The sequence below is a fragment of the Notechis scutatus genome, chromosome 5 (genome assembly GCF_049901735.1).
Source record: "Notechis scutatus isolate UNSWTSFEM ecotype Mainland chromosome 5, rNotScu1.2, whole genome shotgun sequence".
In the NCBI taxonomy this organism is placed as follows: domain Eukaryota; kingdom Metazoa; phylum Chordata; class Lepidosauria; order Squamata; family Elapidae; genus Notechis; species Notechis scutatus.
In genome coordinates, this window is record NC_142013.1 from 12,172,660 (window position 1) to 12,190,070 (window position 17,411).

The following is a 17,411-nucleotide window of genomic DNA, read 5'->3' on the forward strand; positions in this document are numbered from 1 at the left end:
CGCGCGTTATGAGCTGGCAGTTGGTGGAGCGGATGTGACGCAGGCGGAAGCGGCTTTGGAGAAGCTGTTGGAAGAGAGAGAGAGAGAGAGAGAGAGAGAGATGACCCTGACGGGGAAGGTACAGTGTGGGGTTTGCTGCGTAGCGTGGGTCGTTGTTTGGTGCGTACGTGGGTCTGGGTTGTGGAGCGGGGGAACCCAAGACCGTATCTGAGGCCTGTTTGAGCGGCGATAGTTCCTTCGACGAAGCCGGGGCAGTCACAGTCTCTGTATGGACTACACCGCAGGGTTGTTGTACTCTTAAGCTCCTTTTGGGCAGAGGGACGAGGGGGTGTAAATAAAAGCAATAACTGTTGGAAGAAAAGTCCGGTCCGGTTCCAAGCGGGGAGAAAGGCGCTGGAAATAAAATGGGAGGGTAGGGCTGATTGGAAAGATCAATTATAATATCAATAAACAGGGGTTTAATATCATATTAAACCCCTGTTTATTGATGAAGAGAACCAACAACATGTAGTTCTGGGACAGCTGAGCAATTGCTTTGATGAGCACATGGATTTTTATACATGGATTTTTATACAGGTTCTGAGATGCTAGGGGTGGGTGGGTTAATCCTATTCTGTCCTGAAGGCTCGTATTATCTCTATTGATGTTCTTTGTTATCTCCCCCCCATATTGGCTGATTTTGGGCTTGTGACTTGAGAACTGTGCCATTCATGTCCTGTTCTTAGAATTTGGGTGGAGGGGGGGTGTAAATTCTTAATCATTTGGAGCTGAAGGCGGTTTATTTGTGAATAGGATGGCATGGATTTCTTAATGGTCACAAAATATCCATCTCTTAAAAAAAAACTTCAGGCATCTGCTGGAGGCTGTTGAGGTTGCTTTAAGATTTTTTTTTTCTCAATTTCTCCTTTGGGGAAATATAATATTCTGCCTCTCTTAACATTCCCCAGAATATTTCATTCTCTTGGTGGTGGGGGGTGTGAGCTTCCAACATAATCAGTACTGGTTTTACAATATTGTGAGATTCGCACCGGTTTATTACCATGAACTGGCTTGTGTGCAATGCCAAGAAATGGAGTAAAATCGTGTAAAACCTGAGTGTGAAAGGATTATGGGATTACAGCAGAGGTGAGATGCTACAAGGCAGTCCTCGATTTACGACTATAACGGAGCACAAAATTTACGTTGAGACATGTTAAGTGAGTTACCCCATTTTACGATCTTTCTTGCCGCAGTTAAGCGAATCCCTGCAGTGGATAAGTTAGTAACCCGGTTGTTAAGTGAATCTGTCTTCCCCATTGATTTTGCTTGTCAGAAGGTCGAAAAAGGTGATCGTGTGACCTTGGGGCACAGCAACGATCACAAATATGAACCCGTTACCAACCATCTGAAATTTGATCACGTCATGGAGATGCTGCGAAGGTTGTAACTCTGAAAAACGGTCATGAGTCATATTTTTCAGTGCCATTGTAACTTTGAACAATCAGTAAACCAACTTGTGAGTTAAGGACTACTTGTATGGCCCCTTTATAATTTGTGAACTTCAACTCCCAGCATGGCTGGCTCAGGAATTTTGGGAGTTGAAGTCCACAAGTCATAAAGAGGGGCATAGTTCCCCATCCCTGGGTAATAGCGAAGTGAAAGGAAAAGCAAGTTTTATTGAAAGTCTGCAAACTTTAGTCAAAACTAATAATAGCCATTTGTAGTCAAGTATGTTGCAGTGTTGACATGGAGACCCAAAGTGCACTTTCACCATCAACTACCAGTATGGAAGTTTCCTGGATGATTATAGGGTGCTCATTTTCTCAGTTTAATTACCTCACAGGGTTTTTATTGGGAAAAATGGGAGATGGGTGCCCTGTGTATCCTTCTTTGACTTCTTAGAGGAAAGGTGAGATATAAATCTAATAAAACAGTATGCACAGGGTTTCTTAAACTAAACAATACAAGTTCCCATTATTAAGTTTGGCTTTATAACGTACTTTTTTTAAGGATGTCACTTTAAATCAGTTGCAAAATTGAGATTTGTGGTGTTACTAAGGCTAATCTCAAATGCAACATTTAATAATTGAGGCTTGAGTTGTGTGCATGCGGCCATTTTTAAGATGGTAAGGGCAACAGCACAATTATAATTTAGTACAAAATGGTAAACTTGATACACTTTATACTGGATATGTTTGAGTGAAATAACATATTTTGTTTTATCAACAGTAAAGAGAAAGTAATATCTTTAAAGCTAGCCATCTTGTATAATAGAATCTAAATGCATGACGGTCATTTCATGGAACTAGCAAAAAAACAATAGAATTGTTGAACAGATAATGTTCCAGCCAATACAGATCAACCTGTCGATAGTTTTCTCTGGAATTGGTGAATCATCGATGGATTCTGCAGAAAACCTTATTTGATCTGGGAAAGATGATGTGGGATACATGTTGGTACATACATTGCATCTTTAGCATCCCCTTAAATCAAGATGCAGCTTTTAAAAATAATTACTATCTGCTGTGATGTGCCAAATCACCTTTTCTAATTTAAATTTGGGTTGTTGGATAGTACTAATAGCATCTGCCAAATGTGCACTGGAAGAAGAGGAAGGAATCTACAGAATAAAGTGAAAGCAAAGTCTCCCAGAAATTGAGCTCAGCTCCTTGGTTACATCTTACCATTTTCTGGTTAACAACATAGAAATGGCTTCTTTTTCCCTGCTTGCATTATGGTTTTAGGACAGTGAAAACTAGTCTTCACTAGGATTTCCTTGTGATATTGTATCCATCCCAACCCTGTTTAGCTTTTTCAAGACAAGCAATAGGAATAGTGTTAAAAGGTCTGTAGCTAATCCATTAATGTGCATATTTGTAACTTGGGTTTTTTCCAGAAATAATAAAGCATTGAAGAAAGAATCAGGGCCATCCAAGAAATGTATAAGTCTGTTCTTGGATAACATTACAGGGCACTATAACTTGCGATTAAGGATTTCTATTTGTGATCTCCCTGCTGGCTTCTCGCAAGCAAAAGTCAGTGGGGAAACCAGCAGGAAAAGTCACAAATTGCTCTGGTAAGTTCCCCTGGGTGTCCTGTCATAGCCCTGCATCACACACATCTTCCTGTGCTCACGGAGGCATCTCAAACCCTCTCCCACACCTTCTTTAACTCCCACCAGGCTTCCCTGCATCCTTCTATGGCACCCCCATGCTCCTTACCTGGAATTCCCACCACTTTATGCTTAAACAGATGTCTTAGGGTTATAACAGCAATAGGAATTATCATTGCTAAGTGACGCCATTCCATGATATTGTCAAGATACATCCCCAACAATGAGAACTCCGAGGCAGACATATTCCTCAAAGAACATTTTACTGGGACATATCAAATTGGCACAGACTTGGTGGAAAACCAGCTGTTAAGTTCCCGCCGGTTTTACATCCAATTAAAAATAAAATTTTATCACTCTCCCCCCACCCCGAGTCTCCAGTCACATGGTCCAATCAGTATACGGTCCAGTTGCTAGGTGACCGCAGTCTCCACCGCTTGGAACACCTGCACAAATGTCCTTGATTCCCGGGAGAAAGAATTTTATTTTGGCTACAACATCCCAGCTATCTTTACACCCACTCACCCCGGCCCTTTAGCTCCAGGCAGTGTCAGCCCTGAAGCAATGCTAAAAGAAACCACCTTAGAGGAAAGATACAGAAAAGAAAATTGACCACAGTTTGGCCAGCTTCAGGGTGATACCACATTTTACAACTGCATTGCTTAGTTACCACAACCCCTGTTCCAACTGCCATTGCAAACTGAGGACTACCTGTATTTGCTTTTGGGGGGATATTTTTCAGGATAATTACCTAAGGTGATAAATATGCTGTTTTCTCTGAAAGGGAACTTGCTCATCTCTTAACTATATGGTAGTATTGTATTATGAAATAATAGATAATTGAAATAGTAGAAAATAATTTTTGGGAAGGTCCAAAGATCCAACTATATTTTTAATATCAAGGGATATATCTGCAGGGTTTTTTTTTATACGCAATTGGATGAGGCTAGGAAGCTACTAAGGCAATCTTGCTGGTGTGCTCTGAATGCCTCAAGGATTAATTAAACAAGTTCTTGAGAAGTATTGATTAAAGATTTTTTTAATTAAATCCATTAGTGCCCTCTTCAGGAGCTCTTTTCCTTTGAAACTGTTGTTGAAGCACTTTTTCTTTTAAAGTTTGTATTAAATTATCCTGGGCCCATTTGTCCACAAGAATATTTGTAGCAGTGTGCTGAATTTGTGGGGAACATATTCTTTAAAATCCACATGTCCTTGAGATGCTTTTAAATTGTGCCTATTTGCCACTCTCAAAACCCTGTTTTTCAGAACAGCATTTCTATGCCTTTTACTTGAACTGAGAAATTGGAAAACATGAGAGCATGGCTAAAAAGAATAGAAATACACTAATTCAATACCCCCATTCCTTATGTTTTCATTTTTATGCATATTGAATAACTTTAAAAGCATTTGGTATGAAAGGTCAGAAGCCTTCTTGCCTTTCTCCCAGATTGTCTTTTATAATGAAATAAATGGACTACTATGTTTTCAGTGTATTTTTCCTTGGATACAGATGTCCAGATACTGCATTAAAGTGGCTGAAAGGTTGTTGATGAGAAACAAAACCATCTCTGATCCAATCCATAAAATGAACTCTAAGAGAAAAGTTACAAAGCCAATAGATTTTTTAAAGCTTGCATAATTATTCCGTATATAAAATAACTTTTTCCCCTTTAATGTAACATGTACCGTATTTATCGGCGTATAACACGCACAGGCGTATAACACGCATCTTCATTTTAAGAGGGAAATTTCAGGGAAAAAAATTAAATTTCTAAATAAAAACTTTGAAGCAAAATAAGGGTAGCTCAGAACTTTTTTTAAATTAATATTATTACCACTTATAAGGTAAATCAGTGGTCCCCAACCTTTTTGTACCAGGGACCGGTTTCAAGCAGAAAATTTTTGCAAGGAGGGGCGGGGGGAAGAGAAGAGAAGGAGGCTTCGCTCTCGCTGCTCCACCATCCAAGGAAGAAACTGCTTCAAAGAAGCGGGGGGCTTTTCCTGTCGCCGCAGCTATTCCGAGCGCCCGTTTCACCCCCACTCCCACCCGCGCGCGCTTCAATCCACAGTGTCCCATTCTGCCTGCCTGCCTGCCTGCCTTAGTTTCTGGTTGTTTGGGAGCAGCTTCGGCTGAGAATAATAACTATTCGCCTCTTTTACTCAGCCGAAGCTGTTCGGTTCAACCATTAACGAAGGCAGGCAGGCAGGCAGAACGGAGCACTGCGGGCGGGCGGGCGGGCGGACGGGGTGGGGTGGGGAGAAAGCGGGCGCTTCAGGGAAGCTGCGGCGACAGAAAGCCCCCGCTTCTTTGAAGCAGTTTCTTCCTGTGCTGGTGGAGGAGCGAGAGAGCGACTGAGAGAGCTGACCCAGAGAGAAGGACAGGCTTCGGTTGCTTCCTCCCTCCCCTTCTTTCATTTGTGTCCTTGATCCCCGATCCCAGCAGCATTCACGAAGGCTTCTTAACATTATATCGGCGTATAACACGATACATCATTTGCCCCCTATTTTCAGGGGGAAAAAAGTGCGTGTTATACGCCGATAAATACGGTATATACGGTACAATATAATTATACTGTACATATACTGCACATAATACTACTGTATTACTTTTTGACTGAGATATATATTGATGCTAAGCATGTTTCTATTGTCTTTGGAAATGCAGCCTTGAATAGTAATTATAACCAACAATGAGAAGAAAAGTGGCAGGAAGGCTTAGACTTAGTCCTAACGAAGAAGCTCAGCTGTTGAAAGAAGAACATGAAAGAAGAAGAAAATTAAGGCTGCAACAGGTGTGTTTGCATTGGTCATTTGTCTTTGAGCTATTAAAAAAACAGATATATTCAGCCTTTAAGTGAGTATATGGCAACAGGGCATTCTATGGAGTGGGGCAAGATTTAAATGTCTCTAGAGCTGCAGAGGTGTCTGGGAATAACCCAATAAGTTTTGCAGTGATCTTTAACTTCTTCCTGGCTCCAGATTTAGGAATACGGTTGGGGTTTTCTGTTCACTGTTTCCATGCCAGCCAAGTTGATAAAATGTACTATATCATAATCAGCAAGTCTAAACTTTGAGCTCTGAGAAAGGAATATATGACACTGATTTCTTTATTGTTAAGATCTCTGCACAGGTTTAAATTGGCAAATTCAATTGAGGCATGAAGTTAGGATTAGAAAGCAAGGGGTTGCTTTTCACCAAAATAAAGATATGACATAGCCCAGTTATTTATTTAATGTATACTGCCTGACTCAACAGCTTTGTGGTTCATAAGTAAAAAAAAAAATTAAAACAGTGAAAAATAAATAGAATAATTTAGTGGGACCTCAGTACTTGACTGCTTCTAAACTCATGGTTTTTGATGCATTTTGATGTGAAAACGTCCTGGTACTCATTATTTGTTTGGTACTTGACGCACTAATAGGAAGTGGGGGGCAGCCATGGAGAATGGACAGGAAGTTGGCCATGTCGGGAAGGAAGCAGGAGATGGCTGCAGAGAGCAGACAGGAAGTTGGCCATTCTGGGAAGATCACTGACATAGAAAAAGGGACAGATAGGAAGTCCTTCCTGGCCAAAACAAAGAGTCATGTGGTAAATCATGAGGGTTTTTTGGTACTTGTTTTTAGTACTTCTCGCACCTCCCGGAACCAATTAACGAGTACCAAGGTACCACTTTAGACAAGAATAAGAAGTAAAAGATGATAAAACCCAGACAGAATGAAAAAAAGACAGCCCTCACCTTCAGGATGCTTCAAAACACTTGTGCATGCAGGTGCTGCTACAGATAAAACATGGGTCTTAGTTAATGTTGGTGTTTAATCGAATATGGCCAACATGCTCCAACCCTGCTTAGATTACACCAGCCAGACAAATACTGTGGTAAATAGGTATTCCGTCATGTAAGCAGATTGTATATAGCCAATTGAAACAAGATAACGAAATCAGGGTATAGCAACTGTGTTACATGGTAAAACCTTCTATGGAATTGTTGTCTGTCAATGTAATTTTTCTTTCCAGGTCAGGCAACAGGAGCGGAATATTGCTTTGCAGATAAGACAAGATGTTAAGCAGCGAAGAGATGAGCACCTGAAGCAGTTGGCCGAAGAACTGGAGTCAGAATGGCAGAAAACACAGGATGAGAAGATTAAAGCACTGGAAAACCTATACCTGTCAAGTTTAAGAGCTATAGGAGAAGGGCATAAAGAAGCAAAGGAAAATGTAGGTAAATGATCGTGTCACTGAATGCTTTTGCAGAGAAAGAAAACATACAAACTACTTTTCAAAAAAGCAGTTCTTAAAATTATTTTTCTTATTTAAATTAATGCAGCGCCTAACACGGTACTCCTGTCTGCTTGTTTGTCATTTCAAAGGAGCCTGATTTGGAGGCACTGGCAAAGCAAGCAGAAGAAAGGAAAGAAGCAGCAAAAAAGAGGTATAAAGAAGCCCTGAAAAAACAGAAAAGCCAGAAGGAGAAATCACTGAGAGAACAAACCAGGTAATAATAAAAGTTTCTTCTTTGTGTATGTGTTTAAGTTTGCATTCAACATTAATGTGAGTATCCAACTGAGCGTGTTAATTTTGCCCTTCCCTCTCTAGACACTTGCAAAATCTGAAAATTCTGAACTGGGCTATTACAAAAAATTGCCAGAATTGGGGGCTACCTCCACAGTTTTTTTATTTCATTTATTTAATTATTGACTGACCGACTGGTTGACTTGGATTTGTATGCTGCTCCAATATACATAGATTTTGAGTAGTTAATAAAACTTACAACAAAATAGCAAAGAAATAAGTAAATAAATTGCAAAGTTTAGTGCCAAAGGGTGTGTTCAGACATCAGAAACATACTATAAAAGGGAGCCCTCCCTCTTTTGCAGCCATTCGATATCCAAAGCCTTGCGGAACAATGAAGGCTTACAGATTTTTCGGAATACAAACTATATCAACATGGAGAGAAGCATGCAGTGCTTCAATATTTGGTCTTGAGCCCAGTACTCTTCAGTATCTTCATAGCAATAGCACTTAGACTTATATACTGCTTTACAGTGCTTTACAGCCCTCTTTAAGCAGTTTTACAGAGTCAGCATCTTGCCCCCAACAATATGGATCCTCATTTTATCCACCTCGGAAGGATGGAAGGCTGAGTCAACCTTGAGCCGGTGAGATTTGAACTGCCGAATTGCAGTCAGTCAGCAGAAATAGCCTGCAGTACTGCACTTTAACCACTGCGCTGCTGTGGCTCTAAATCTCATAAATGGTTTAGATGAGGGGATGGAACTCATCAATTGCAGATGACACCAAGCTGGAGGGAATTGCTAACACTTTGGAAGATAGACTCAAGACTCAGAAAGATCTTGACAGATTTTAGATTTGGGCCCTATCCAACAAGGGATAGCATCAAGATCACGAGAAAGTGATAGTACTGCTTTATACCACATTAGTGAAGCCACACTTCGAATGCTGAGCACAGTTCTAGTCACCACAATATATTTAAAAAATGCTGAGACCCAAACAAGTATGCAGAGAAGAGCAACAAAGATGATAAGGGGTCTGGAAGCTAAATGGTAATGGTTGAGGGAGGGAAGTAGAGAAGAGAAGGATTAATGGGGAACGTGATAACTGTCTTCCGGTACTGGAGGAGCTGTTACAGAGATTGACTTAGTCTCCAAAGTACCAGAGGGCAAGACAAGAAATAAATGGTGGAAGCTTGTTAAAGAGAGATCCAACCTAGAAGTAAGGAGAAATTTTATGACAGAACAATCGATCCGTGGAATTGCTTGCCTCCCAGAGTTGTGGTTTTCAAAAATAGACAGGACAATCATTTGACTGGGATGGTATAAGATCTGCCTTCAGTGAGGGGTTGGACTAGAACAGGGATCCCCCACCCCAGTCTGTGGACTAGTACCGGTGTGCAGCCTGACAGGAACCAGGCCACATAGGCGAACGAAGCACTATCCGTGCATGTGTGGGATCCAAGCAGCATTCAAAACCGCACCCATGGAAAAAAAAACGCCCTCCACAGAACTGGTCCCTGGTGTCCAAAAGATTGGGGGCTGCTGGACTAGAAGACCTTTGAGGTCCCTTCCAGTCATGTGGCTCTGTGTTCTACAATGGGTCTCCAGCCCCTGGGCTGTGGACTGGTACTGCTCCATGACTGTTAGGAATCAGGCCGCACGGCTGGAGGTGAGCAGCAAGTGAGTGAAACTGCGCATTCACGGGGTCTAGGTTGTGTGCTTCTCTCTCCCCCTTTCCCACCCCCCAAATCTGTGGAAAAAAATGGTCTTCCATGAAACTGGCCCTTGATGCCAGAAGGGTTGGGGGATCCATGTACTTTGTAATCCTGGTAGAGATACTGTTCCACAAAAGGAGGCTCTGAATGAGAAAGTTTCTAGATCACTTCACAACATGGCATTTTCTCAAGGAAAGACCCTGGGGAAAAAAAATGATTGTCTTACCGGACAGGCAGAAACTACTAAGAATTGGTGTCTCCAAAGATACTTGGTCCCGATTTATGTAGGGCTCTGTAGGTGACAACCCACAAGAGAATCACTTTGAATTGATACCCCAAAAGTAACTAGTAATGAGCACAGCTCTGAATGCAGAGAACGTTACACGATAATTCCCAGTGGTAATTATCACAACTTGATAATTTGATTATCACAACATTCTGAACTGGATCGTTGCCGTGTGATCTTCAAGGGTAGCCCCATATAGAGTGGATTGTGGTAGTCCGATGCCTAATCTTTGAGTGACTTTAAGTAGGACTTCTTGGTCCAGGTAAGGCTATAAGTGATGCCCAGTATATAATTGTCTGAAAGGCTCCTAACCACACTTGTTATCTGCTCCTCAAGCAGGAGCTGCAAACCAAGATTGCCAGTTCTAGCATGACACACTCCAGAGGAAAAGGCAGCAAAACATTTTTTTTCTACATTTGTGACTTTTTTGTAGTTTTGAAATCTTGGAAGAGAGCAGAGGCTTGATTAACCTGTTACGTTTCTCGCTACTTTTCCTTACTGTCTAAACAAGGCGAGCAAATGCGCGAAAGCATGCGTTTGAGGTGGAAAAAGAAAGAGCGACCAGGGTTGCAAGCCTGCCTCCTCCTCCCCCCCACCCTTTCGAAGTGAGTATTCTCTCCAAATAGTTTACAAACTGCTGAAATTGTAACGTTTTAAAATGTGATCTTGTGATAATGGCTAATATAAGAATTTATAATATGCCTAAGCATAAGACTAATACCAGTTGGTTGATTGCCAGGGTTTGACAGCATTGGGTGATCTTCTAGCTGGAGATGAAGCCAAAGTTGTTGAAATCATTTTTGTCCATTCAGATTAAATAGTACATACATCACATATACATTATGGCACTTTTTGAGAATATGTATGTATACATATACATACACAGAAAGTGCCATAACGTATATGTGATGTATGTACTATTTAATCTGAATGGACAGAAATGATTTTAATTATAGAATGCAAAAAGAGAAAAAACAGGCATCCAACAGTAACAAAAAAAATTGTGTACAAAAAGGAGAGAAAAAAATGACCCAAACATCAAATAAGTCTTAACATTAAACATATAAAACAAATTCATCCTGGCTGGCTGCTGGAAAGAAAATTTTAAAAAACGCAATAAATTCTTTTGAATGCTTTAAGAAATTTTTTTATTTCCTTCAACTTTTTTCTGGTGCCATAATTCTCTCATATTCTCTCTCTCTCTCTCTCTCTCTCTCTCTCTCTCACACACACACACACACACACACACACACACTACTAAAAGAATTGGCACTGCCTCCTTTGTATTCAGCGGTCCTAATCAGAGATAATGAGTTCTTAAATGCATTGAAAGTGATCGAATAAATTAATTATCACAAATTCCTTAATTTCAGGGAAGTTTAAGCATGACTAATTTAGATCAAAGCGAGAGCTTCTGGCTAGGATTTTTTGTTGTTGTACAGTGTTCTTCCTGTTTCAAAATATATATTGCAGTTAATCTTTTCTGATAAATGTTCAGAACATTTTAATGTCGTTTAATATTAAAAAGTATGAGCTATAAGATGAGAGATGCATAAGTAAATTTAATCGCAGCTGGAAATTCTCTAGCCTAGTCGCTATTTGTCATCCTTCACTGAAGTAGGAATGGTGGTGAGGATCTTAATGGCTATTGCTATAAGGACCCCTGAGCTTATATCTGACTACCACATATTTATTATTTATTGCACCATCTAATTATGTTTGGTTTCCAGTCCATAAAACGTATGACATAATTGTCATGCATCAATTTGCTGCATATTACAGATTGGGATATAGTGAAAATGTAGGAGTCTTCCTAGGGATGCTATCTTCCCAATGCTGTTTTATTATTGTCATTAATATGTATTTGCAATTTGCACTACTTTTTATTATTTTATTTTTGTTGCTAGCTCTATGTGATATTTTAACTCTGACAGGATTTGTCATCTTATGTACAAGAGATAGTCATGTAATGTTTGTTTTGTAATCGTAAACTCAGAAAAATTTACCCTTGTTAAAACAATGCATTATTTCAACTTTTCAGAATATTGAGCCGAAGAACTTACCTGCAGTGAAAATTAGTGATGTTGATAATTTTTCGATTAGTCGACACCATATCTTTGACCCACATGTGGACAGAGAAATGAGCACAGAACAGGTGATTTTCAGGTTGCATGTGGCATATATTCTGCATGTATTTTATCTGTTAATTGAACAGGTAAACAGATGCTTTTCAGCCTTCAGGAATCGCAGGATAGAACATACCAAAAAAGTATCTCTGTTTTCATGTTTATAGTTTGGAGCCGGGGAGATAAACAAGGAAAATTAATTATTGTAAGTTAGCAATCCATAAAGTTATAAACATCTTCTATTTACCAGTTGAAATGTAAGCGTTTTCTGATAATGCACCAAAAATTATTCTTGAAATGACTAGCTGAAATAGTTAAAAAAGGAAAGACCTTCCTATAATTGCTTTTATCTCAGTCGAGTTAATGGAGTGGCTGTCCTTTTCTCCTTCTGTTGTGCCCTAAAGGTACAGTGATGGATCGCAGTGTGAGAAAAGAAAAAAAAAACTCAGGTGAAGTTATCAAGGTAGCTTCTCAGTGTATTAATTCTCACTTCCTTCTGTCTCAGTTGTAACAAGATGGAAGAAGTCTATAAAAATGTGACCTCATGAGTTTGTGCTGTAACTATAGAAAGCAAAGGTTTGCACGAATAAAAACAGATTTTTGCTTTTGTAAGGCTGAGAATAATAAACCTATTTTCAAAATTACAGCCACTGTTTCTGGTAGACAGGTTATTAATAAAACGTCAAAATGAAAATGAAAGCTTTTCATCATTTTCAAAACAAGTGAGGACTGTTTTTTTTTCTTAATATATACTTCTAAAAATTCTCAACTGGTGAACTAACTTAGCAATACTAATTCGATATAACTGAAAAAAGTACTACACAGAGTGAACAAGGACACAGAAGTAAGAACTAGTAAGACCAACAATAGAATAGATGAAGAATAGACAATTTCACCCAAATTTCCCTTTTTATTCTTCGTGTCTTTGGAACTCCTTTTCAAAGATTTTACACATGTGCGTGCATATCTTTTTCACTCTTGTCTTGTTGCATGTTTATATAGTCCTCTAAAACAGACTTTCCCAAACTGAGGGGTACCTCCCTTGGGGAATCCTGGGGAAGTTTTGAAGAATTCTTTAGTTGTATATTGTTACCAGTGAACAATGAAAACAATTCAGTGGACCGTTGGGGGAACATTTCATTGACTTGTTTTCACTGTTCACTTGTGTTTATTTTGGTGTTTGGAGTTTTAGAGGATACGTATACATTAAGATTACCCTAAAGGGTGATGCAATGGCAAAACTGCTTAGGAACCCCTGGTCTAGAGGCAGAGCAGTATAGATACTATGCATGGCTCAAAACTGTATGGGAACCTTTTGCGGTTTCAATATGTTGGGAGAACGTGTTACCATGCTATTTCCAGGATATGCATTTCTCCAGTAGGGCAAATACTAGCTATTCTTTGGGACCGTATCATTGGTTCACATGCTAGGTACGGGGAGAGGGTAGTTATTCCCTTCCTCCCCAGTCTTAGAATTTTGACACTATTGCAGAGGTGTCAAATTCAATTTCATTTGGGCCGCATCAGGATTGTGTTGGACCTCGGGGGGCGTGGCCAGGGGGGCACAGCCAGCTCGGTGTCAGTTGTGTCGGGGGCACCTGTTTTTGGCTGTGACAGCCTCCTTCAGCACTCTGCCAGCGAAAACGCGGCCCTCCCGAGCTCCATTTTTGCTGGCAGAGGCACCACGGGTCAGTCCTTCAGTGTTTCCAGGGCAGCTCCGCGGGCCAGATCTAAGCACCCAGATACAGCCCACGGGCCTTGAGTTTGACATCTCTGCTCTGTTGGTTTAAAGCTGATAGATTCGTGGTGGTTATAAAAGTACATCTCTTGGGTATTGAGGTTGGCCCAAATATGTTTTGGCTTGATACGTTTTAGCCATAGAATTTTTAATTATGATTTTCTTCGAGGCACCACAGAACTTGGTTGCTAACTAGTTGCTGGTTGGTTGTCAGCCAGATGCTCGGTTACTCGCTAAAGAGGAAGCCAAACAAAAGGAAGAGCTGCAAAATGACAAAGAAAGAGAAAGGAGAGAACAGATGGAAAAGGCTTATTTGAGAGGAAAACATGCCTTGAAGATGGTTCGACTGGCAAGAGTAAGTAAAACGTATAGACATTCTGCCTTTTCTAATGTGAATAATAAAATGGGAATAATTGCAAATGATATCCTAGCTTCCATTACTTTAAGGAAAAAAAGTCTTAATAATGTTGTAAAGAATTTTGGGGAAATACTTTGAGGTATTTTACCTTTAGTTTTCTTCATCAATTTCCTCCACCAGATTCTTATATGGAAAAAACCCCACAAGTGATCTATTGCAAAGAAGAAATGTTTGTCAAAAGAAGTAGAAATGTTGTGTGTATAAGAGTGTGGTGTTTTATGGATATGAGGCTTGGGTATGCCAAGAGAGACATAAAATATGTTAGATGTGCTGGAAATGGCTTTAGTTAAGATATGTGTGCAGTAAAGAAAGAAGCTATAATCAAGATTGAATATGTGCCAAATGAATGTAGACTGTTTACAGAAGTGAGTGGGCCATTACAAAAGAAATGAGTTGGAGTGGTTTTGTCATACAGAGAAAAGCAATGAGGTTTACTTCTTACTGCTATTCAGTATCAATTATGAACAATTTCCTTGGCTGTTTTTCTGATCCGTAGCTATTGAACTCAGTAAGAATGAATCTTGGTCCCCAAGGGGAAAAATCAGGCTTTCTATCTCTGTCATTCAATAGCCACAAAAGCTTTTTTTTAAAATTGACTTTTTTAAAAAAAGTACAAACATACTCCCACATTTCAGTAACTTTCCTTTCCTTGAAAAAGTCTCATGGGCCACCTTCCATGCTGAATTCCTTCTGTGCCTGCTGCTCCCTCCTTCCATTTCCTACTCTTCTTTTTGTCCTTGATCCCCTTGTCAAGTTGTCTCACTCCTGGTGTTCTTACCTTCAGTGGCCCATTCCACCAGCCAAAACATTGGGCTGGTGTAAATCAAACGCAGGTAGTACTCACGCAGAACTGTTTGAAGTTACAGTAGCAGTGAACTAGGGGACTTTAAAGACTATGTTTCATAGCTGCGGCTGTTGCAGTGTCCCTCTAAGATCGCCATTCAGGCACTGGGCAACCAGCTCGCTATTACAATGGTCCCGGTGTCCTGCAATCATGCGATCACAATTTCTGAACTTTATTGCTGGCTTCCTTGCAAGCAAAGTCAACAGGGAAGCCAGTCGTAGGTTGCCAGCGATCATCTGACTGCGGAATGCTGTAACCACGCAGGATTTGCCAGCGGCTGCCACTGCCGTCGCAAGTTGTCCTAGTTACACAATGTCATACTACTGTCACTAAGCAAGGACTACCTGTAGCAATAATAATAATAAAAAACCTTTTCTCTTACTCTGGGATCTTACCTTATGACTGAGTAGTGTATCTTATGATTTATGATTATTGTATTTATGATTATGATCATGATTTATCACTTTTTGATTGTATGTACACTGAGAGCTTATGCACCAAAGACAAATTCTTGTGTATCCAATCACACTTGGCCAATAAAGAATTCTATCCTGTTCTGTTCTATTCTATTCTCTATATTCTATTTTATTCTATTTTTTCTCTATATTCTATTCTTCTCTATTCTTTGTATTCTATTCTTATTCTATTGTATTCCCTATCCTATCCTATCTTCCTGTTTTCTTAGTATATAACCTCTAATCTATTCTGCTAACCCCCAACACCCAGATTCCTAGCACACAAATTATGTCTCCGCTCCTCATAACAATCCCCTGCCAGTTTGTACCAACAATCACCTCTGTTATATAACTAAAACAGTAGTACGGCAAATAACCTGTGAATTACTTCCAATTTGTATCTAAATTTGGGAGGCTGCCTGACTTACATCTAGATTTAAATAGAAATACCTTTCTGTGGTATATAAAAGCTCTGCTTTCTGTTTTATAAATGGATTAAAAGGGAAGCTTATATGTTTTCTCATTTTCTCTATTAGGGGTTAATTTCTTTGTGATTTTTTACTAATTCAGGAGAAGCACTAGAAAATGGAGCTAGTAAGGGAGAATGTATATGGGTTTACCTTCCCAGAATGCCTAATCTAATTTTAATGTACCTAATGTTGCAGAAAAAGGAAAACATTAATGTTTCCTTTTGAGTAGCAATTAGCAATATATGTAATCAGCACAGAAGAAAATTATCAGAACTGGAGCTATCATTTCATAATGATGTATGACTAATAAAAGTCTGCTTGTGGACCATAAATCATCTTGAAATCAGGCCCTTTTAAAGAAAGTTACGCGTTAGTATTTGAAGCAGTAAGTTCTACAAAATCATTAGCTTCGAAGTAACTTACATTTTTGCATATATTACGTTAACGTCTATACATGTATTAAAACTCATCCTATGAGTTATACAGCTGACACTGCATTCTCATTAATAAATATGCCCTCTTTGCATTTTAATTGATTGCTTTCCAGGACTTTATTTACAAAACAACCTGCATCAAAACTGACAGTGACGTGATGCCAATAAACAGATGTTTGCAGGAATGACTTTTTAACAGAATATCTCTGCTTTAAAAGGACAAGGAAAAGTTGATGGAAGAGCTTGAACAGATGCAGAACGTTGACCTGGCCCACAGAAGGAAGATTGTCGCCCAAATGCCCCCGCAGCTGTTTGAACCCAGCTATAGACGTGTGGAAATCAAAGGAGAATGGCAGAGGGAGCTGGAGTGTGCCTTTGAAGATATGTATACTGGAAATATGAGTAAGCATAATGTAATTTTTTTACATCAGTCACATTGCTTTTGATATGGGTAAACACGATAATTCCCAAGCAGTTACAGCAAAGCGAAAGCATGCAACCCAGGGGTGGGATTCTACCTGGTCGGACCGGTTCTATAGGACCGGTTGTTATGATTCTGCGCAGTTCGGAGGACCAGCAAATCACGCCATTGGCTGGCCCACCCTCCCCTCCCTGCCCACTCACTCCTTACCTGGCATGCACGCCATCAAACTTTCCTGCCTTTGGTAATTTGCTATTTTTCCTTCCCCCGGCATCATCAGCTGTTCTGCTGTGCCGGGAGATTTAGATTAGCTAGAAAGCAGGAAATCATTGGATTTCTTCCTAATGCAGAGCTGAACCTTCCTTAGGACTGAAGCTTCTATTGTTCATGGCAGACTCAGGTAGCAGATTGCAGGAAGGTAGATCTGTGAGTGAACTCAGTCTGCCTGCCTGCTTTGCCCGATTTTGGGCAAAAGTTGTTCTTTTTTAATAAAAAATATATATCAATATTTACATAAATATTTACATACAAGCCAGGCCCACCCAGTCACATGACCTCCAAGCCACACCCACATATTAGGACACGCCCACAGAACTGGTTGTTAAGAAATTTGAATCCCACCCCTGATGCAACCCATTCAACCCATGGTGCCCCCTCCCCCCAAAAAATTAATAAATAAATAAATGGCAGCCTTCTGATAAGAACCTGACAGATTTTGAGGAGCCCGGCTTAGTTTAATAGACCTCACACTGGAGCCGATCTGGTTGCAGTGGAAAAGCTTAATATTAAAGACTTATAAGGGAATCTTGTGTTCATGGCACTTTCTCGGATTATTTGGCTGCTGTTCTTGATTGACGAATTGCGGCTGACAATTCCCAAATAAATGAGTTTCTCCGTGAATA

The 17,411-nt window shown here is 40.0% G+C and overlaps 1 protein-coding gene across 12 annotated transcripts in view; it reads left to right on the plus strand.

Moving 5' to 3' along the window:
- Positions 1 to 27: 27 nt before the first annotated feature.
- CEP295 (centrosomal protein 295) overlaps positions 28 to 17,411 on the plus strand; it is a 50,550-nt gene continuing 33,166 nt past the window's right edge. For 6 of the 12 annotated variants that reach the window (XR_015749711.1, XR_015749712.1, XM_087966123.1 and 3 more), the window contains exons 1-8: positions 28 to 159; positions 5,757 to 5,883; positions 7,106 to 7,306; positions 7,459 to 7,583; positions 10,115 to 10,208; positions 11,645 to 11,758; positions 13,682 to 13,822; positions 16,307 to 16,490. Coding sequence is in view for 10 of the 12 variants with exons in the window: in XM_087966123.1 (XP_087822249.1) it covers positions 5,782 to 5,883; positions 7,106 to 7,306; positions 7,459 to 7,583; positions 10,115 to 10,208; positions 11,645 to 11,758; positions 13,682 to 13,822; positions 16,307 to 16,490 (961 nt within the window). In the remaining 2 variants the exon portion in view is untranslated. Of the gene's footprint in view, positions 160 to 180; positions 286 to 5,756; positions 5,884 to 7,105; positions 7,311 to 7,458; positions 7,584 to 10,114; positions 10,209 to 11,644; positions 11,759 to 13,636; positions 13,823 to 16,306; positions 16,491 to 17,411 lie in introns of those variants that run through there. The other 6 variants (XM_087966130.1, XM_087966125.1, XM_087966124.1 and 3 more) reach the window with 6 other exon arrangements.